Source organism: Peromyscus californicus, unplaced genomic scaffold (assembly GCF_007827085.1).
Source record: "Peromyscus californicus insignis strain IS unplaced genomic scaffold, ASM782708v3 Scaffold_23__1_contigs__length_62951481, whole genome shotgun sequence".
NCBI classification, from domain to species: domain Eukaryota; kingdom Metazoa; phylum Chordata; class Mammalia; order Rodentia; family Cricetidae; genus Peromyscus; species Peromyscus californicus.
In genome coordinates this window covers 60,822,282-60,843,981 of record NW_026294534.1, presented here as the reverse complement: position 1 = coordinate 60,843,981, position 21,700 = coordinate 60,822,282, and the positions used below count along the sequence as shown (strand labels likewise).

The 21,700-nt window shown below is 58.4% G+C and overlaps 2 protein-coding genes across 5 annotated transcripts; both read right to left on the bottom strand.

Moving 5' to 3' along the window:
- Positions 1–1,823: 1,823 nt before the first annotated feature.
- Niban3 (niban apoptosis regulator 3) lies at positions 1,824–12,981 on the bottom strand. Of its 3 annotated transcripts, XM_052752555.1 has the most exons (15): positions 12,038–12,981; positions 10,824–10,954; positions 9,652–9,777; positions 8,978–9,092; positions 7,891–8,058; positions 7,668–7,783; positions 7,482–7,586; positions 7,218–7,380; positions 6,327–6,517; positions 6,071–6,229; positions 4,960–5,076; positions 4,781–4,888; positions 4,133–4,244; positions 3,220–3,302; positions 1,824–2,132 (listed from the first exon to the last, which is right to left on the bottom strand). In XM_052752555.1, exons 1-14 carry the CDS (start codon positions 12,090–12,092, stop codon positions 3,235–3,237), a joined length of 1,734 nt encoding a protein of 577 aa, XP_052608515.1. In that variant the 5' UTR covers positions 12,093–12,981; the 3' UTR covers positions 1,824–2,132; positions 3,220–3,234. The 3 variants fall into 3 exon arrangements, with proteins under 3 accessions (XP_052608515.1, XP_052608513.1, XP_052608514.1); XM_052752553.1 differs by lacking the exons at positions 8,978–9,092; positions 9,652–9,777; positions 10,824–10,954; positions 12,038–12,981 and having other exon boundaries at positions 1,824–2,495; positions 7,482–8,880; XM_052752554.1 differs by lacking the exons at positions 1,824–2,132; positions 3,220–3,302; positions 4,133–4,244; ... (4 more) ...; positions 10,824–10,954; positions 12,038–12,981 and adding an exon at positions 5,085–5,477 and having other exon boundaries at positions 7,482–8,885.
- A 117-nt stretch (positions 12,982–13,098) lies between these two features.
- Positions 13,099–21,654, bottom strand: Pgls (6-phosphogluconolactonase). Of its 2 annotated transcripts, none has more exons than XM_052752557.1 (5): positions 18,292–21,654; positions 16,601–16,708; positions 16,020–16,121; positions 15,558–15,698; positions 13,099–13,656 (listed from the first exon to the last, which is right to left on the bottom strand). In XM_052752557.1, exons 1-5 carry the CDS (start codon positions 18,637–18,639, stop codon positions 13,114–13,116), a joined length of 1,242 nt encoding a protein of 413 aa, XP_052608517.1. In that variant the 5' UTR covers positions 18,640–21,654; the 3' UTR covers positions 13,099–13,113. The 2 variants fall into 2 exon arrangements, with proteins under 2 accessions (XP_052608517.1, XP_052608518.1); XM_052752558.1 differs by having other exon boundaries at positions 13,410–13,618.
- Between the last annotated feature and the right edge of the window lie 46 nt (positions 21,655–21,700).

The window sequence follows — 21,700 nt, the reverse complement described above, 5'->3', positions numbered from 1 at the left end:
TAAAGCCACAGTGACCCTTCTGTGTCAGCCTCCTGTGTTTTGGGGTGACAGGCTACTCTGGTCCCTAGCCTCCCCCAGGAGCTGCTGAATTTGAAGGTCCTGGGATCAACCAGCTGCCTCCAAGTCCAGCCCCCTCCCTCCATGGCATTCTGTAAAATGAGTGACTTGAGAGACTTCCACAGGGCATGAGGTTGGAGCCAGAACCCAAGGCTCCCGTTTGTTGAATAGGTTCTCTGGAGACACTACCCATATTTCCAAAGAAACCCTTACAGGTTTTTTGTTTGTTTGTTTGTTTTTCAAGACAGGGTTTCTCTGTGTAGCCTTGGCTGTCCTGGATCTCACTCTGTAGTCCAGGCTGGCCTCAAACTCACAGAGATCCGCCTGCCTCTGCCTCCCGAGTGCTGGGATTAAAGGCGTGCGCCACCACTGACCAGTTCTTGCAAGTTTTTTTTTTTTTTTTTTTACTCACATCTTAATGAGAACTATTCTCATTAATCATGTTAACATCATTTCTAAAGAGTAACTCAGCCAGCGATGGCCAAGCCGTCACTGTCTGGTCAAGGCATCCTCAGTTGCAGACAGGTCCAGGGAAGCCTGGGCTACATAAGACTCCATTTAAACTAAACAAACAAACACACCAAACAATTAACTTTTCACCAGGCATGGGGTTACACACCTAAAACCCCAACATCTGGGAAGCTGAGGCAGGAGGACCTCTGGGAGCTTGAGGCCAGCCCTGGTTACAGCATATCCAGACCTATTATCAAATAAAGAAATGCATGATACATGTTTGGGTATTTCTGGGACAAGTACTCATTCTAAGGGGATGGCAGGGCAGGCTAACTCGCTCGATGCTGGATTTTATGAAATCTCATACCACGGAATTGAACCAGCAGGGTCCCTTCCTCTGGGCAGGGCTTGGCGCTGGTAGCGACAGCTGCTCTCAAAGGTGCGTCAGCATCCGCCCTGACTCCAGAATTAGCTTTTGCATTCCAATCTTGGGTCTCGGTGACCGTCTGCAGCAGCCAGAAGAGATGCAAGATGAGTAAGTGAAATTTAAAAACTAAACGTCCGGTGCTGAGGCCGGGGATTGACACAGCTGGACTGTGTGGGTCTCAGGTTTCCTCCGGCCCAGGAGAGAGCGGTAGGGAAAACCCCCTGGAACCGCCCGGAAGTAGCTGGGGAGGCGGCGACCAGGGAGGGGGAGGGGGGGCCACGGCAGTGCTGGCCAGGAAGCCAGCCAGAGGATCCCGCGGGCTGGGCTGGGGGCGGGGCTTCGCCACGCGGCTGGCCAATCAAGCACCCGGCTCTTGGCGTTTTAAAGCTCAATTTAGCCAGGCGGTGATGGCGCACGCCTTTAATCCCAGCACTCAGGAGGCAGAGCCAGGAGGATCTCTGTGAGTTCGAAGCCAGCCTGGTCTACAGAGCGAGTTACAGGAAAGGAGCAAAGCTTCACAGAGAAACCCTGTCTCGAAAAACCAAAAAAAAAAAAAAAAAAAGCTCAATTTATTCATCCAAGCAGTTAGAAATCAAACGATGATAAAAGTGAAAATGAGGACCAGCGAGATGGCTTCGCGGGTAAAGATGCTCGCCGCCAAACTTGATGACCCAAGTTTGATCCTTAAGACCCACTTGATGGAAAGAGAAAACCTCACTTCTGAAAGCTGTCCTCTGACCGCCACATGCCCACTCATGTGCACGCACACACACACACACACACACACACACACACACACACACCAAAAATTTCAAAGAAACTTTAAAAATTGTACGGGTTTTTAAAGTAAAAAGTAATGAAAAACGAAATTAATGGGATACATGTGTCAAATCAACAGAGGTTTGGATTTTTTATTTTTATTATACAATGTCTTATTATGGTAGCCCAGGTTAGCTCAGAACTTGAGTGTACAAATTCTAGCAGGAACATACAATCTATGATGCTTTGTTGGATGTGCAGCAGTTGAAAAGCCAGAAGCAGTTCACACACTTGGGTCTGTATCCATTGTCCACCAGGATGGGCGTGGGTGAAGACCAGCTCTGGAATGTTCTTGGAAGCAATGGTGGGTGGAGTGGCTGAATTTGGCCACCAGGGTCGGTCTCTCCATTTCAGACCTGAGCCTCAGCTCCCTCGTCTGTGGAGATGATAACTGTCACCTGCATGTCCCATGTCCCAAGCCAGGGGTAGGGCCTGACGGATCCACAGCCAAGGAGGCTGAAGCAGGGATAAGGCTCACGAAGCCAGAGGAACTGAAGAGCTATGCGACACAGTGGCCAGGCGGGAGAACACGCCGCAGAGCCCCGTGGAAATGCCAGCCTGCCTCTCCACACCCGCGATTCCACGGGATTTCACCCATAGGGCTGTGTGTGCAGGTTCACCCTGGTCTATGTGGCAGGTGGAGGGACACTCAAGTTCCTTGTATATAAATATCTGACCATACAAGGGCCTTTCTATTACTCCCTTCATGTGACTTCATGTGAATACACGGCTGTGGAAACTAAAGAGGGTCTAAGTCAGCCACGGCTGTGTAACAAGTGAGCCCAAGTCACCTTGCCTCACAGTGCCTTTGCTGACCATCACCATTGCCCCTCCCAGTGTTGATAACGGGAAATAACTGACAAGACCCCCCGCCGTGTCTGGGTGGCAGGAACTGAGACACAAGCCTGCTACATCTCTGCCCATGTGTGCTGTGGAATGATCCTTCTGTACACTGTGTGAATATATGTCACTGTGATTGGTTTAATAAACAAGCTGAACAGCCAATAGCTGAACAGAATGAAGTTAGGCAGGAGAGCCAAACTGAGAATGATGGGATGAGGAAGGGCGGAGTCAGAGGAGGCGCCAGCCAGACACAGAGGGAGCAAGGGACGAACTGCCATGCTAATAAAGGTGCCGACACGTGGCAGAGTATAAATAAGGAAAATGTAGGCACTAGTTAGTAACAAGCCTGAGCTATTGGCCGAGCATTTACAATTAATATAAGTCTCTGTGTGGTAACTTGGAAGTGGCTCCCAGGACCAAAAACTCTGCCAAAAACAAACACACGTGCGTGTCAGGGCCAATGGCCCCTCCACCTGTTCACCACATCTTTGGCCAGCCTGGCCACTTCAGCAGATGAAGTTCATTCTAGTCCATCTACTCTACCCTTGCCACACTCCTACACATCCTATGCGACCCCGTGGCCATTCCTTGCCATGGCCTAGAACCTGTGAGCTACTCACTTGCTCCTTCCTGGTTCACAGGGATACCGAGCAGCCAGCTGGAGAGCACACTCTGTCACTGGCACCAAGACTCTTTTTCAACTCTAGAACAAGAGAGAACACCCGGGCCCATCTGAGGAAGGCCAGCTGCAGCCTCCCCTGATCCTCTTTCCATGCTTCACCAATGCAGACATTACTAATCAATGGCAGGTGGAATTCCCCTAAGGATGTACACAAGCTCTGGGGTCCGAAGCTCATCCAGGTCCCCATTTCTGGACTTAGTTTGCAGCCATTTAAAACTTCTACTCTCAGAAGTAGACAGCTCAGCAGTTGAGAGCATGGTCTGCTCTTCCAGGGGACCCGGGTTCGGTTCCCAGCACCCACATGGCAGCTCATACCATCTGTGACTCCAGTTCCAGGGGAACTGATGCCCTCACAGACAGACATGCAGGCAAAACACCAATGCACATAAAATAAAATTAAAAAATTAAAAAAAAAAAACTCTACTCTCCTGGCCATGTGGGTTCAGGCACTCAGGCTGCTGAGGCAGGAGGATTGCTTAGATGGCAGGCCTGCATCACTATCTCAGCTCCATTTTTCTTGTTTGGCCCACACATCAAGGACACAGTCTCACTCTGCTCCTGGGACGCCATTGTCTCTGGGTCTCCGCCACTCATCTAGCCTCCCGAGACCCTCTCCCCTCTGCTGTCTTCAAAGGCTCTGTGAGCACCCAGGAGCTCCTGAGTGGACTGCAGACCAACTCTCCCGTACCAGGGACAACTACCTCTCTCTCCTCTTCCGGAGAATCCCACCCCAGTGCCCCCCTTCAGGGAGCCCCACCACTGCCCACTCAGGACCCTCCAGTTCTGTGCACGCGTCCGCAGGAAATGAAAGGGACTGAGCAAGGCTGCGCTGAGCCACAGCTGGAACTCACCTCTGTCAATCCTCTGCAGAAGGAGGCCCTGGATGACGTCCCTGCAGACACCCTCAGTGGTCAGAACCTGGCAGCCCATGGCCAGGATGTCCCCATCCACCTCAGGCTGTTCCTAGGACCACAGTGAGGAGCTTGGCTGGATGCAGGGCCTGTGTGCCCCCCCAGCCCTGGCCAGATCTGCTGGGGTGCTCTTGCTTCCCTGTCTGCAATAGGGACTTGCTCATCCCTGGTCCCACATGGACTAAGGCCACACAGCCATCCTACCTCTCAAGTGTCTCAGCTGGGACCTAGCCACAGCTGCTTCTTCTGAAGAGTCCTGGTAGTCCTCCCCATCCACACCCTTCCTCTTGTTTCTTCCCTCAACTGACTCCTGCCTGGCCAGTCCTGCCCCCGGACCTTTGCGCAGGCGGTTCTCCCCTATAAACCTAGACCCATGGAGCCCGCGCAGGCTCAGCACTGCTGGGATGGAACTCTGGGAGTGTGTGCGGTCCGCAAGCATTAGCAATGAACCAATGCACAGGCCACTGTGGAAGCCCAAAGAGCCCCCACCCAGCCTGGGCAGCAGAGGTGGAGTCTTGTGCTCCAGTGCCTTCCGGCAAGAGTGGGCACTCTGCCCCCTCCAGACAGATGTCTCAGGTGTCCACTCACCAAGTTAGAGCTCACCCCAAGCTGGCTCCACACAAAGGGCCAGAAGATTCCCAGCAGCCTGTCCCGGGTGAACCTCCACCGAGTGGTCTCACTGTCCGAGGTGAACTTCTGCAGGGGACATAGCCAGCCTGTAAAGGGCCCTCAGCACTCTGGGGCACAGGCCCCTGCCACAACCTCACCTTCAGCACAAGGCCCCTGACTTTCTCCAGCTGCTCAGCTGCCTGGCCGCAGTCCAGAGCCGACGTCAGACATTGATCAGCCAGTTGTAGGAAGGTGGTGACAGCGGCCGCCATAAGCTGTGAAGGAGATGCCCAGATGATCCCACACCCCAGGACCACCGCTCTGGCTCGGGCTTCTAACGCCCAATACTTTCCCAGCAGCCTGTCCCCTAGGCTCTAGTCTGAGGAAAGATCTCCAGCCTCCCCGGGGAGTACTCCTGTGCAGTGTACAAACTGAACATGCGTGCCCGGCACCAGTGGCTTACCCTCAGGCTGTTCCTCCTTCATGCCCCGTGTCCACGGCAGGGCCCTATCCCTGCCTTCAAAACATGCTGTGGAATAATCTTTTTGTACACTGTGAAGTTTTGTCAACTCAGATTGGCTTAATAAAAAGCTGACTGGCCAGTAGCTAGGCAGGATTTTTGAGGCAGAGAGAATGTTGGGAAGAAGAAGGGCGGAGTCTGAAGGTCTTGAGGGGACTGGAGAGAAGCAAGATAAATATGCTGTGTTGAAAGAAAGTACCGCCATGTGGCAGAGGGTAGATAAGAAACATGGGTTAATTTAAAATGTAAGAGCTAGCTAGTAACCAGCCTGAGCTATCGACCGAGCATCTATAATAAATAATAAGTCTCTGGGTGGTTATTCGGGACACAGAGAAACTCTGCCTGCAAAAACATGTCTTTCTTTTCGTTTTAGACAGAGCCTCACACTGTCCTCAAACTCACTGCGAGGCTGAGGATGACCCTGGCATCCTGATCTTCCTGCCTCAACCTCCCAAGTGCTGGGCCAGGCCTGCACCACCCCACCTCCATCTGGATCAGGGCTTCCAGCCTCCTCCACTCTTGCCTTTACAGACAGAACACCCAACAGCAGACGGAGCGTTCTAAACCTGAGTGAGGCCATGCTCTTGCCCTTGCTCACCCACCTCTCAGGCTCCCCATTGCCCTCCACAGACTCATCCTCTCTCCAGGCTCTGCCTGCCTACCAGCTGGACCCATTCCGTGCCCATAAATGCTCTCTCTCTCCCTCTACTAGGGACACCCAATGCTTCCTTCTCATTCACTCTTCTCACCTGTTGTGCAAGATCTTGGGCCCCAAACACCAGGCTCCGCATCCCCAGGAAGCCAAATGGTTCTGCCAGCTGGGCCAGGTGGCTGCGGTTTCTCTCTGCCTCCCGATAGCAGGCCTGCATCAGCTCTGGGTCCCAAGGTATCTCCCCAAATTCATAAACCTACGTACAGACGAATAGCAGTCCCACGAGAAAACACCATTGGCTTATGATACAGACAGGCCAAGGCGGACGTGCCGCTGGCGGCCCACATGCTAACCTCCCGGCGTAGCCGTGTGCCAGAAGGATTCTTGTGCAGGTGGTGGGACAGCCGGTCCATGCCCCGGATGAGGAGAGTGCGAACGGTTTGGAGCGTGGCTTCCACGGGGCTCAGCAGCGCAAGGGTAAGCTGAGGCAGTTGCGGATCCACCATGCGGCACAGGCATGCCTCCAGGGGGTCTCGGATCTCGGCTGAGGGGATACGTGGACCTGGATTTTTCTCCACCAGGCACTCAGTGGATGCACAGGAGCAGGGACCTCAGCCTGGCCAGCCGGGTACCCATTTTACAGATGAGGAAACTGAGACTAGGAGCAGTGAGACCTGGCCCAAAGGCACAGGCCGAGGAAGCAGAAGGTGATTCAAACCCGGGTCTTAATAACTGGGCTGCAGAGCAGACCCTGCAAGGCCTCCGCCAACTCGTGTCTCCTACCTGGCCCACAACTTAACAGGCCAGGGTCTCTCCAGGTTCCAGGCCACGCCCTCTCACACCATTCCCTTCTCAGGGTGTCTCCAAGCCAGGATCCAGAGACCCACTCTGCTCCTCACCAGCTGACACCATTTCCCCAGCCTATTCCCCAGGCCCCGCCCCGCCCCGATTAGGCCCCGCCTTTCATTCGCAAGACCCCGCCCCCTCAGGCCAACACCATCCATCCTGCTAGCTCCGCCCTCCCCTGCTAGTAGGCCCAGCTCCCGAAGCTCTACGCCCACTCCCGGCTGGCACCGCCCCTACGTTTCCTGACCCCGCCCCTCAGCCTCCTGCGGCATTCCTGCCCAGACCCCGCCCCTCGCTCTGTGGCCCCGCCTTCGTGCTCCCGGACCCACCCTCGTTCCTAGCTCCACCTCTCGCCCTCCCCCCCCAGTGGCCCCGCCCCTTACCCCTGTCTCGCTCACCTTCTACTTTCTGTGCCCATTGGGCTCGCTGCTGCATGATCTGCTCGAACTCTGCGCGCACTGTCCTCTCGAGCTTCGCCAGCAGCGCGTCTTTTTCTGGCTGGAATGCGCGCAGCCCTGCGGATACCCGGGCCAGGACGGTCGCGTGCACAGCGTCGAGGAACTGCAGCGTCGAGGGTGGTGTGGGCGGACGCGTGGGGCTCGGGGCGGCTCCCTTCCCTCCCTTTCGCTCTCCTCATCCCCTCGCCGCATCCGGCTCCGCACCTCCGCGCAGGCCCGGGCCCGGGCGCGCCCCGCGCCTCGCAGGCCCCGCAGCGTCTGTGCGCGCAGCGCCGGCAACAGTTCCCGCATCAGCTCGGCGCTCAGCACCTGCAGGGGAGGCGTGAGAGTGTGGTGTGTGGCGGGTGGCGGAACCTGCCCGGGCCTGCGGGACACCGGGACACCGCTCACCTCCGCGTCGGAGCCCAGGGTCGCGTCGTCGCCACCGGCAAAGCCCCGGCGTCGTCGATAGAGGCGCACGGCCTCCAGGAAGGCGCAGGCCGCAGGCGCCCGGCTGCGCTGCAGGACTGAGGGTGCCGTCAACCACGCGCTCTGCCCCGGCCCTCCCCAGGGAGCCCCACACCTGCGCCCATCGTCCTCCCGCTCCCCGCCTGCGCCCCACCCTGGGACGCACCGGTGGCTCTCAGCCGGATGGCACCCTGCAGGCCGAGCCTCCAGGCGCGCTGCTCTCCTCGCGTGCCCGCACAGAAGCAAAGGTGAGCCCGGAAAGGGTGCGCGAGGAAGAGCGGGAAGCTCGCCGGCTCCTCCAGCACTCTCAGCGGCTCCTCCTGAGCGAGGTCTCCTGAAAGCAAGACAGCAGCCTGAAAGAGCTAGTGTGACTTCTGGACCAGCCTGGGACTTAGAGCAAAAACTCTCAAAGATTAAACACAGCCGAGGCCCTAGTACTCCGTGGGTTCGGCAAGATGAACTCTGCATCGTTTTTGGAACAAGTGAACAGCGACAGAGCGGGAGAAACTCGAAGCCCAGGACCCCAGCGGGCCTGTGCACCCTGGCCCAAGCCTGCACACTGCTTCCCACCATGCCTGTCTCCTTGCATGCTTACTGACACTGGGTTTTATGGGGTTTTTTTTATTATTTTTAACCATCTGTATGTTTATACATATATATGTAGGTGCCTGAGGTAAGAGGCATCAGATGCCCTGGAGCCGGAGTTCCAGGCAGTTGTGAACAGCCTGATGTGGGTGCTGGGAATCGAACTCTGATCCACTGAGCCATTTTTCCAGCCCTAATTTTTATTGTATTGTTTTGTTACTTTATTTGTTTGTTTGTTCTCCAAGACAAGGTTTCTCTGTGTAGCCCTGGCTGTCCGAAACATACTCTGTAGACCAGGCTGGCCCCAAACTCAGAGATCTGCCTGCCTCCGCCTCCAGGTGCTGGGAGTAAAGGTGTGTATTGCTTTTGTTTTGATCTTCAGACTCTTTGCTGTTTGGGTTTTGTTCCATTGGCTTTACTGATGTCCTCCCAGGGACGGTGGGTACTTCATTTCCTTCCCAAAGCAAGAGTACTCAAGGATCGATACCGTCCACCAAGGGACAGCTGATAACATCTGTAGACATTGTGTGGGTCACACTGTGGGTGGGAAGTTTATCAACTGGTAATAGATAAAGGAGGATCCAGTCAGCTTCACCAAGTGCACAGGGAGGGTGGGGTGGCCACCGGGCTCGGAGGAAGGGACACTAAGGGGACCCAGGGATCCTTACCAGAGGAGCTTGGGCAGAGGTCATCCAAAAGGCAGAGGTATTCACGCTGGGAAGTGAGCAGCGTGTACCCGGTCAGGGCTGTGGAGCCCAGGGGACGGCCCCCAGACTCATACTCCTGTGACCAACCAAAGACATGAGACCAAACTGAGGTTCCCAAGCACAGGAGGCCACTCAGCAAGCTCCCAAATCACTCGGCTACACCTCTGTGGGCCAGCTGCAACTCAGGACCTTGCCTGTTATTGGCCAGAACTCTGCCCTGAGCCACGCCCCCAGCCCCTCACTGGGGATTCTAGACAGGGGCTCCACCCTGACCACGCCCCCAGCCCCTCACTGGGGATTCTAGGCGGGGCTCCACCCCTGAGCCACGCCCCCAGCCCCTCACTGGGGATTCTAGGCGGGGCTCCACCCCTGAGCCACGCCCCCAGCCCCTCACTGGGGATTCTAGGCGGGGCCCCACCCCTGACCACGCCCCCAGCCCCTCACTGGGGATTCTAGGCGGGGCTCCACCCCTGACCACGCCCCCAGCCCCTCACTGGGGGAATTCTAGGCGGGGCTCCACCCTGAGCCACGCCCCCAGCCCCTCACTGGGGATTCTAGGTGGGGCTCCACCCCTGAGCCACGCCCCCAGCCCCTTACTGGGGGATTCTAGGCAGCAGCTCTGGACATCCACTCACCTCCTTTTGGCTGAACCATTCCAGACGTCCATCCCCACGCAGGACACAGAAGGTGGGTTGCCACTGTGGTGGGTGGCCCCACAGCAGGGTCAAGGGTCCTTGGTGCTCCCGGACTCGAGGCAGCTTCTGCAAGGGGATTCCAGCTGTTGTTGGGTCTAGAACAGATTTTAGGGTCCCCTGAACTCTGCCCGAGTCTCAGTTGCCACCAAAAGCAGAGACTCAGATTTTTTTTAAAACATTTAATTGATTGGGGCAGGATCTAATTGTAGTACCCTGGGTAGGCCACCAACTGCCGGGTCCCAAGGACCCTCCTTCCTCAGTTTCTCAAGTAGTCTACAGGCAGCCTGGGCTACAGAGACCCAAAGGAAAACCCGTGTCATGTAGGTTTGGTCACACGTACCCACCATACTCCCAAGGCTCAAAGGCAGCAGCTGCCACCCAGAGCCTGCCAGCTAGCACCAGGAAGGCTGAGGCAGGAGGGTCAAGAATTCAAGGCCAGCCTCAGCTACACTGCCAGGCTAGCCCAGCTACATGAGACTCTGTCTCAAGTAAAACAGAACTGTAGCAGGTATGGGGGATGCCTGCCCGGGACAAGGAGAGCCCCAGATGTGACCTCTGCCCACAGAGCTTCCCCTCAGCAGGGAGGGAAGGGAGCCAGTGGGAAACCCCAGGCTCCGGTCCCCTGGGTGGTGTGGCCTTCCGGTGGTTCACTCCACCTCTCCCGTCCCGAGTTGCCTTAGTCCAGGACTGTCCCCGGGCAGGGGCAGATGGAGGCCACAGGAGCCTATTAGCGGCTACATCGCCAGGCTGTTTGATCTCAGTAACAAACCCTGAGCAGGCTCAGAGGGCAACGGGGCAAGAAACGCGGGCATGGCGTCCTCTCGAGGAGTGCTTCCCGGGGCTGTGGCTGCAACAGCAGGGCAGGTGCATGCCGAAGCTGCCCCCCATCTATCCCTTTGCCAACCTCAGGGCCTTTACACATGCTGTGCCCCCTGCAGGGACACACTTCCCCAAGCCTCTGCCTGCCTCCACCTCCAGAGCTCCCTGGTCCACCTGTGCGAAGGCCCTGGGGCCGGCACATCCTTCCCAGCTCCATGTCCTCAGTCACGTGTCAGCACCACTGAGAACGTGGAGAGGGAGTCAACCTCAGCTGGGTCCCCAGTGCCACGCACTTTGGTGTGGGACAGCTGGCATCCGACGGTCTCCCGGGGTTCTAGCTCCCTGGAGATCTGCCTCAGCATGGCTGCCGCTAGCTGCCTGCGGTAACAGGGCAAGAAGGCCCTCAGCAGGCCGTCCACTTGACCTGTGGGGGAGAAGGGACCAGCACTGTGGCCAGGGGACCGGCCTGTCTTCTCAGGCCAAGCCGGCCAGCCGGATGAGCCCCGGCAGAGGTGAGAGACCTCGCCTCCATGTCTAAGAGGACAGCTGATGGTAATCGCTGGCCTACGCATGCACGCACACACACAAAAGTATTTTCATCCAAGTATATAGTTGCACCTCAGGAGAATGAGGCCCAGAGAGGGGGATTCACTCACCTAATGGCACACAGCAAATTCAGGTAGCAGTCAATCCTGAGACTTGGAGAGATGATTTGCAGCACATGCAGGACTTCACATGGTCTGTTCCCCTTCCCAAATGCTGTTCCCACACTCATTGCCAACCACACACCCTCTTCCGGCCTGGCCTACCCACCTCCCCTTGGGGGACAGTCACCAAGTCCTGTTAGTCTGGACCGTGAGCGTCCAGCCCCACTCTCCCAGACCCAGCGTAGGACAGACACAGGGAGCCTCAGTCCCAGTGTCCATGCAGCCGCCCAGGCATGAGGACCATCTGGGGTCAGGTGGGGACCCGTCTACCTGCTACAGCCCCCACCCCACCCCTTCCGCCAGGGCCCCTGAGTCCCCGAACAAAAAATGCCACATTTCACTTTTCGTTTTGTTTTGAGACAGGGCCACATGTAGCCCAGGATGTCCTGGAACTCACTATGTAGTCCAGGCTGGCCTCTAATTCAGGCATCTGTCTGTCTCTTGAGTGGAGGGTGACAGGTGTGAGCCGCCATGCTCAGCTCCTTGAGTTTCATTTGAATCTGGAATCTTCCAAAGCCAAGCAGTGGTGGTGCACACCTTTAATCCCAGTCAGCGGGAGGCAGAGGCAGGCGGATCTCTGAGTTCGAGGCCAGTCTGGTCTACAGAGTGAGTTCCAGGACAGCCAGGGCTACACAGAGAAACTGTGTCTCAAAACATTACACAAAAAATCTGGGACCTCCAAGCCAAGCCCACTCCTGGCAGGACAAGAGAATTGCAAGGAACTACGTATTTGGTGCTGGGAGCCCAGGCCAGTGTGGCCTCCTGTGCAGCAGGACCCGACCCCCGACCCCTCTGCTCACCCCTCAGCTGCTGCTGCTGCCGTTTGTCCAAGGGGCTGGAGGGCCGCACCCCCATCCTGTCACTGTGCAGAACCGCCCTGGCCACCTCTGCTCAGGGTGCTGGGTGGCAGGCAAGTGGCCCAGGTTCCAGGAGGGCACTGCCGTTGGGCACAACCCTCTGCCCTCCTGTCTGCACCTGCCTCCCCCTGTCCCCTGGGGGCATGCCGGACCAAGACTGGGGTTTCTGTGGGGGACAGTAGGGACCGCCCCAGGGGGACCAAGGCAGTGTGGGAAAAACAATGCCCTGGGACAGGTGGGTGGGTGGCACATCTCTGCCATGCCAGCACTCAGAAAGCAGAGGCAGGGGGTCACAAGTTTAGGTCATGAAGGCCAGCCTGGGCTATGTGAACTCCTGTCTCAAAAGGAGCAGATAGCTGACTGAAGAAATGAATGACCTGAGGCGTGGTGGGAACACAACCCCCCATCTGCCCGCGAGGGAAGATGCTCCCTTTAGCAATTTCCTTCTGCCTTCCCTTTCCCGAGGCTGGAGCACCAGCAGCACCCTGGAGCACGGGGCAGATCCTAGGCAGCAAGGTCCCCTTGAGACGGGGGCAGAGGCAATGGACATGCCCCATGCAGAACTGCTCACATGGGGTCCTCACGCCCACCTCTGCCCTTGGCTGTTGGAAGTCCCCAGCAGGGCAGCTTCCTTCCCACTGTGTCCTCACTGGCTTATGTCCCAGCCCGTCCCACTTCCTCATTGTCACAGCCGAAGGGTCCTCGGGGGACCAGACACCAGAAGCAACTTCCCATCTGCGGTTCTGGACCCCACCCTTCCGAGCCACGTTGGCTCAGGGAGGTTTCAATTCCCACTCACGTCGGGCTTGTGTGACCTTTCTGGGGATGCCCCTCAGACTCCCACACTCCGCCAGGCCCACCACCCTGTCCCACTAGGTCCCCGGGACCACCACGGCCACTGATGCACCGGCCACTTCGTGCTCCAAGGGAGCGGCTGTTTGAGCTCTAGCCACTGCGCCCACATTTCAGCCTCTGCAAGAGGAGGTGGGAGACAACCTGTCTAAGGGAACACCCGAGAGTCACCTCAGACACCACGGCATCATCGGGGGACGCTCACGGTAGTTCGCCCTGCTCAAGACTGAGCAGGCATGCAGGGGGACTGAGGCGCTGGCTGAGGTGCCAGGTGAACCCTGGCATGTCCCCAGTGGCAGGGATGCGGCCACACGGCCGGAACACAAGCAGCTACATGGTACCCGCGAGCCGGTTCTGGGACCTGGGGGCTCATTTCTCTGCCCGCCCCCCCAGTGCGCAGTCGGCGGCCCCCGAGCTCGCCGCCCGACCCACCCTCGGCCACCAAGAACCACAGTGACCAGAGTTCCAGGACCGCTCCGTTTAATTCCCAGTGGGTCCCTCCGCGGCCCCGAGGCCAGCCCCGGAGCGCCCGGCCCGCTACAGCGTGGAGTGCTTCTCGAAGGGCACCGACAGCAGCCGCGCGGCCGCCTCGTCCAGGAACCAGCAGAGGGCGCCGGTGCGCGGCTGCACCATGGCGGCGGGCAGCGCGCCGTCCTTGTCCTCCAGGATGCGCTGTGTGGAGAAGACCGGACCCAGGGCCGGCCCGGGATCTGCTCGGACAGGGGACAGGCACCCGTGGGGTCCTGCTCTGCGCTCTGCCCCGCACACCACGGGCTCTAGAGCTCCCTGGTTGGAACAGGTGGACCCAGGCGGCCCAGGCTGGCCTTGAACTTGCTCTGTAGCCAAGGATGGTCCTCCCAGTATGGGGACAACAGGTGGTGCTGGGGACTGAACTCAAGCTCGGTGGCAAGCCCTTCACCCACTAAGCCATCTTGCTTTAAAAAAAGTTACACATTTTTGTTTTCTATTTTATGTGTCTGTGCACCGTGTGCATGCCTTGTGCCCACAGAGGCCGGAGGACGGCGTTTGAACCCCTGGGACTAGAGCTACAGATGGTTGTGACCTCTGGAAGGACAGAGGCACTCAGCCAGTTAGTGAGCCGCATCTGCAGTCCAGCCTTATTATCATCTTTTCTTCAAGTGTGTGAGGTGTCCCGCTCCATCACCTGCACCCTGTCCCCTTGATACAGGGTCTCTGACTAAGTCTGGAACTAGGCCAGCGGCCATCAACCCCAGCAATCCTGTCCTGAGAAGGGGTTAGAGACACATGGCCACACCCAACACCCACTCAGAGCCCTGTGATCTCTGCAAATGTTCCTCATTCCCCCGCCCCGTGACCACCCTTCTGACCTTCCGTGACCACCCTGCCGGCTGTCTGACCCCGTGACCACCCTGCCGTCCGTCTGACCCCCGTGACCACCCTGCCGTCCGTCTGACCCCCGTGACCACCCTGCCGTCCGTCCGACCCCCGTGACCACCCTGCCGTCCGTCCGACCCCCGTGACCACCCTGCCGTCCGTCCGGCCCCCGTGACCACCCTGCCGTCCGTCTGACCCCCGTGACCACCCTGCCATCGTCCGGCCCCCGTGACCACCCTGCCATCGTCTGCCCCCGTGACCACCCTGCCGTCCGTCTGGCCACCGTGACCACCCTGCCATTGTCCGGCCCCCGTGACCACCCTGCCGTCGTCCGGCCCCCGTGACCACCCTGCCGTCCGTCTGGCCCCCGTGACCACCCTTCTGACCCCCGTGACCACCCTGCCATCGTCCGGCCCCCGTGACCACCCTGCCGTCCGTCCGGCCCCCGTGACCACCCTGCCATCGTCCGGCCCCCGTGACCACCCTTCTGACCTTCCGTGACCACCCTGCCGTCCCCTGCCGTCCGTCTGACCCCCGTGACCACCCTTCTGACCTTCCGTGACCACCCTGCCGTCCGTTCGGCCCCCGTGACCACCCTGCCGTCCGTCCGGCCCCCGTGACCACCCTGCCGTCCGTCTGGCCCCCGTGACCACCCTGCCGTCCGTCTGGCCCCCGTGACCACCCTGCCGTCCGTCTGGCCCCCGTGACCACCCTGCCGTCCGTCCGGCCTCCGTGACCACCCTGCCATCGTCCGGCCCCCGTGACCACCCTGCCGTCCGTCTGGCCCCCGTGACCACCCTGCCGTCCGTCTGGCCCCCGTGACCACCCTGCCGTCCGTCTGGCCCCCGTGACCACCCTGCCGTCCGGCCCCCGTGACCACCCTGCCATCGTCCGGCCCCCGTGACCACCCTGCCGTCCGTCTGGCCCCCGTGACCACCCTGCCGTCCGTCTGGCCCCCGTGACCACCCTGCCATCGTCTGACCCCGTGACCACCCTGCCGTCCGGCCCCCGTGACCACCCTGCCGTCCGTCTGGCCCCCGTGACCACCCTTCTGACCTTCCGTGACCACCCTGCCGTCCGGCCCCCGTGACCACCCTGCCATCGTCAGGCCCCCGTGACCACCCTGCCGTCGTCTGGCCCCCGTGACCACCCTGCCGGCCGTCTGACCCCGTGACCACCCTGCCATCGTCTGACCCCGCGACCACCCTGCCGTCCGTCCGGCCCCCGTGACCACCCTGCCGTCCGTCTCCGTTACCTTCAGCACAGCTGCCTTGCCTTCCCCAGTGGCCACGAAGATGACACTCTGGGCTGCATTCAGCACGGGGAGTGTCAGGGTCACTCTCTGCGGTGGTGGCTTTGGGGAGTCACTGATAGGAGCCACAATCTTCTCCTGCTCCTGGAAGAAGGCCAGGTGGGACAGGCCACACTGTGTGTGTGGTATCTGTGGCATGGGACGGACCCGCCCCTGCCAGGCCCACCAAGCACCATGTTTACAGGTTTCCTCTGACTGTCTTGTGGGCTTTTGAGACAGGTTCTTAATCTGTGACCGAGACGCCCTCAACCTCACTCGCTCTCCATGGCCCTTCCCAAGTGCCGGGATGACAGGCATTTGCCACCATGCCCAAGGGACCCGAGGCTGGGCAGGGCTGGGCTGGGAGGGTGTGGGCACCAGATATCTGGGAGATGGACACAGGCAAAGATGAGTCCCCATGCACACCTGTAGGAGGGGATGACCAGGGAAGAGCGAACAGGTGTGGCCATCGGGGCCCACTCCCAGGATCAGCAGGTCAAACACGGGGACAGCATCTCCTTGGAAGGCCTGATGGGGAGGATGGTGGGTCAGAGCGTGTGCAGGGCTCAGAGGTCACACAGGAGGAGGCTGGAACCAGGTCTCCATGTCCGGGTTCCTCAGCCTTAGCTTCAAGCACCTTCCGCTGCTCAGCAGAAGAGCATGTCTATCGTGTTCTCTACACAACACAGTGGCCACCCTGGCATTGGGCGGCTTCGGCACGGCATGAGGTCTGTAGTATTTTTTGAGGCTAAGTGTCACCCTCAGGCCGGCCTGTAGGACAGGCCTCCTGCCACAATCTCCCAAATGCTGGGGCCACAGACACGCTACCACACCAGACTGATCCAGTCTAGAGGCTCGACTTCCCCTTCAGTGACCTTGGGTCTGAAGATGAGTGTCCCTGAGATGTGAGGCCCCAGCCAGAGTCTCTCTGCAACAGGTCGCCCCCTCAGAGTGATAGCCTGTGTCCCCAAGTCTTCTACAGCTTCTCCACTGGTTCTGGGACCCACCTGGCTCAGTTTCCTGGCATAATCCTCTGCAGCGTCCTCCACGGGCAGGGCAGGATCGATGGTGAGGACCTGGCTGTCTGGGATGGGCAGCTTTGAGAGCAGGTGTGTCTGTGGAAGGGGAAGGGACAGTCAGTGAGTGACATGACCGTGGCATCAGAGGCCAGGCACAGTTCTGTCCAAACAGGAACTTGCCTAACACCAGGAACCCTGCGTCACTCAGATGGGCACTGCTGTGTGGCCTGACTGACTCCTTAGGCTGCCTTCTTCCAGAGCCAGATCTGCCTGGGGCTCCCACCTTAGGGACCCAGGCTGGCTGCGTCCAGCATGCAGCTGGCACCTGGTGGGCCCTGGGAAGAGGGTACTTGTTGAATTCCAGGCCCTTTGAACTGCTTTGAGACCTGGGCAGCCAGCTGGCCTGTGTCTCCATGTCCTGCCTAGTGGAGCAGGTACAGGCTTGGAGCAAATGGCAAAGAGTTAAGGTGGGGATAGCGGGGCCGCTGTGCCGGTCAGCACTCACGATGCTGCAGACCCTGCCTGGGGAACAGATGAGCACAAGGCTCCAGCACAAGGCCGCAGGAAGCTGTGTGAGCCAGGAGGGCAGAGCTGGACCGGCTGCTGCATTGACTCTCCTTGGCTTGTTTCAGCCCACTGGGCCCCTAAGACACCTACTGCTCGGGGTGTCAGATCACCTATGGGACCTCTAACATCAAATCCTCAACGGACTCCACCTGGTGGCGAAATCCTGCTTCCCTGGTCACCTGGGTCGAAGACAGCTTTTAACTGTGTCCCCTCGGAGGGGCCTAGTTACCGATCCTTGCTTCATTTCTCTTAGGTGGGTGGCATCAGCATGGTCTCAGGTGGCACAGACTGGCCTCCAGCTGGATAGCTGGTGATGACCTTGAACTCATGACCCTCCATCCTCCAGCTCCTCAGTGATGACAGGTGTGCACCACCACACCTGGTTTACAGAATGCTCGAATGGAACCCAGGACCTGTGTATTCTAGGCGAGCACTCTACCAACTGAGCTACAATCACCAACCGAGGTACAAGCACTATACCAACTTTGTGCTAGTACCCACAGCCCACGGTTCAGTGCAGTTTTGGGGGCAGGCACCCCGTTCAAAGTGGTGCAGTTTCGGAACTGAGGTCCCTAGATGAGGGCCATGGGGACCTGAATCTCTGGGCCTCGGTTTCCCCACCTTGAAGCGAGTGTGGTGGTCCCTGCCTCAGGGTCCATGTCACTGGGCCAGCCTCCCCAAGGGGGCAGTGGCAGACACCCAGGGGTGCTCAGAGCTCAGTCCTCCATGCCTCAGTTTCCCTGTGTGTGAAGCAGGGCGCTCCGGACCCTATAGGGGGCCTGCTGGCCGTCACATCCCAGGCTGCTCGAGATTGAGGTGAGGAAACTGAGGGCCAACACACCCTGGACACCAGAGGCAGGCCGAGCCCACCAGCAGCCACGACCCTCAAGGCCTCACGGCCGGGGCGTGGCCCTCGGGAAGATGCGCGCTGGCCGGCGCAGGCCCTTCAGGCTTGGTGGACGTCACTGCGCACTCTGCAAGACCCAGGGCGGCCCGCGGCCCGCGCGCAGGCGTTGAAGCAGCTCCTGGGCGTCTCCTGGGCGGACGGGGCCGGCTCCGCGTGGCCCGCGGCGGCCGCCGTAGCCGGCTGCACGCGCCCCCGCAGCGCTCACCCGGTAGAGGCCGTACGTGCTCTCGGCGTGCTCGAAGGGCACGAGGCGCTCGTCGCAGAAGCCCAGCGTCCAGCGCGCCAAGCTGGCGGGCCCGGCGGGAGCGGCGGCGGCGGGCAGGTCTCGGGCCAGCATGGAGACCAGGCTGCCGCCCGACAGGCCGAGCGCGAAGCGGCCACGGCTCCCTTCCAGGCAGCTCGCGGCCCGCTGCGCCACCAGCTGCGCCAGCGACGCGCCCAACTCCTGCGGGCTGGAGAAGACCGAGATGAGACCCGGCGCGGGTGCGGCCATGGCGGCGGCGGGCAGGCGGTGGCGCGCCCGGCGGACGCCAATGCGCCTGCGCGGTCGCATGCGCAGTTGCGCAGACGACGCCTGGCCGAGGCCGGGCAGGTTGTTCCCGGAAGCCCAATGCACGCTGTGCTCCAGGGTGGTGGGCGGGGCGCACCTGGGTGGCACAGGTCGTCCTTCCTGAGGGTGTAGCGGTTGTCTGCGGAGCCGGACGCACAGAGTGAGCCAACTACAGCATCATGAAGTCCGTAAGCCAAGCGTGCGAGGCCACACTCACGCCTGCACTCAGGTGGCAAGGGCTGGAGGTTGGCTGTGAGTTTGAGGCCAGGTTGGGCTAAGGAGTGGGACCCTGTCACATATATCCATGACATCCCCGTGCCTGCACGACTCTCTCTACATTCGCCTGTCCCGGCCAGACTCTGCTTTTCCGGTTAACCGAGCAGGTGCTGTGGTTTGTAAGGCCCTCAGCCCACCGCTGTCTGCAGCAGAAGAGAAAACTCCGCGGGACAACCGCTGCGCGACAGTTGAACATCCTGTTGCTTTTGGATGTGAAACTGCCCCCACTCGTGCGCGTCAACAGGTGGCTGTAAGGCTCCCAGCTGCCCGGTCTATTTTGGGAGAATACGGAAGCCTTTGGGACTTAAGATCGTCAACCCAAATAGATCAGCCAGAGTGTGGACCTTGGAGGTGACAGCCACTTCCACCATGAAGACCCACATAGTCCTCTGGTTCCTCCCCCTTAACTTCCCCTCTATTTTTGCTTAATTTATTTTTTATGTGTGCATGGGTGTTTTCGCCTCTGTAGCAAGTGCTTGCCTGGTGCCTGCAGAGGCCAGGAGAGTGCGTGGGATACCCTAGGACTGAGTTAGCAGACTTGTGATCCTCAGTATGGGTGGTGGGAAACTAACTCTCCTCCAGAAGCCCACTGAGTCATAGCAGCCAGATGAGTGACTGATACTGTGAGCCTGACCCTGCTGAACTCGGGAAAGCTCCAAAATCCAAGCACTCGGTCACTTGTGCTGGGACTCAGTCCTGGGCCTTGTGTGTGCTGAGCCCAGGCTGAGTCACTTGGCTGTTCCCCAGCCCCAAACCCACGTGGTAGGAGAATTCCCACTGAGTTACACCCGGCCTGGCTCCAGAGGGCCGCACCTAGCCTTAATTCATCTTTTGTTTCTCTTGTTGCCCTCCATGCGGATCTTGTCTGAGAGTTTCCCAAGGGTACAAAGCCTATACAAAACTTGTTTGGAAAAATCAGCAAACTGTGATGTTCCTTGAACTGGCACTGTCCCTTTGGAGGCCCAGTCAGGTTGTTTTGAGGATATGGAAATCAACTTGCTCAAGTGTAAAGTTGGGGAACAATCAAAATGTCCTGGGAGACATAAAAGCAAAGGGGGGAAGAAGAGACGATCGCGAGCCCAAGAAGCCATAGCGAAAATAACGTGGACAGCTATGGCTGTCCCCTTCATGAGAGTTAATAATGGACACCACTCTGGGGTGGGAAGAGCAATTAGCATTTTTTTAAATTTAAAATTGAGGCTTCAAAAAATTATTGGTGTTCATGTTTTCTTCTGGCTGCTTTGAAGTGGGATGTTACTGTGGGGCCAGGGCTGACCTGGGACTCAGCATCCCAATGTCTCAGTCTCCCAGGGGCTGTGGTGACAGGTGTCTTTGCTCCCAGCTGGCTAGCCCTTTTTAAATTGTTTTCTTTTGAGAAAGCATCTCCCTGTGCAGCCTGGCTGGCTGGAACTGGCACTGTGCAGCCTGGCTGGCTGGAACTGGCTGTTCCTTCTAGAACACAGGTCCAGTGTCATGCATCGAGATAACAAACACATCCTTGGGCTTGGTGTCAACTCACTGCTGCCTTGTCAGGTGTAGAGTGGGGACAGCACACATTCCAGGGCTGGGATCATTGTCAGCAGGCCACTTGGCCTGCATGCCAGGCCCTCCACCACTTGGGGACTTGTTAGTACCCACAGGCAGATGCATCATCCTGCCCTGGGGCACCAAAGTCCAGGCAGGGACTGGGGCATCCTTGGAGGCTGGAGGGAAGCAAGCTGAAGCCTGCTTGGTGCCCCTGCCTGGAGCTCCCTGGGTCTGTAGAGGCTGGCCTGGAGGCCAGGGTCCTGTTGCTGTCATGGCTTCCCCTAATTCACAAAGTTTAACTCACAAAGCCTTGAATACTGTTATGCAAAGGCAAAAATAAAAGAAGGTAGAGATGGTGTCTTCCAGATGCCTCAGCCAGTAAACATGCTTATCACTAAGCCTGGCCACCTAAGTTCCATCCTCAGGAGCCACACAGGGGAAGGAGAGAATCAACATTGTCCCCTGACCTCCACATGGGCTCTGTAACTCATGCACACACAGCGAAAAGTTAGTCCCATTACAGTGTTTAAAGATGGGGCATCTGGGAACTAATTAAAATATGGTAATGGTATTTGGACTTCCAATCTCTAAAACTGAGCTACATAAACCTTTGCTTTTTGTACAATTCCAGCCAAAGAACCAGGCCATCAAAGTCATGATGCTCTTGTTTTGTTTTGTTTTTTTGAGAGAGGGTCTCTCTGCGTAACAGCCCTGGCTGTTCTGGAACTCACTCTGTAGACCAGGCTGGCCTCTAACTCAGAGATCCACCATTCTCTGCCTTTAGACTGCTGGGATTAATGGCATGCACCACCATGCCCTGCTTTTTCTAATTTTCCAGAGGCAGGATTGTGTTGGCTAGTTTTTGTCAACTTGACACAAGCCACAGTCATTTGTGTGTGTGGGGGGGGCTCAATTGAGAAAATGCCCCCAGAGATTGGCAAGACTATGAAGCATTTTCTTGATGGATAATTGATGGGACAGCTCGCTGTGGGAGGTGCCATCCCCTGGGCAGGTGGTCTTGGATTCTTTAAGAAAGCAGGCTCATGGCCAGCTCAGAGAATACAAACTATGGGGAGCAAGCCAGTAGGCAGCACCCCTCCATGGCCTCTGCATCAGCTCCTGCTTCCAAGTTTGTGCTCCGTTGAAGTTCCTGCCATGGACCCCTCAATGGACTGATTCAGGTGTTCCCTCCCCACGCTGCTTCCGTTTCACCACAGTAGCCCTAACTAGGACAGAGACCGTGGGTGGCCTGTTGCAGCTT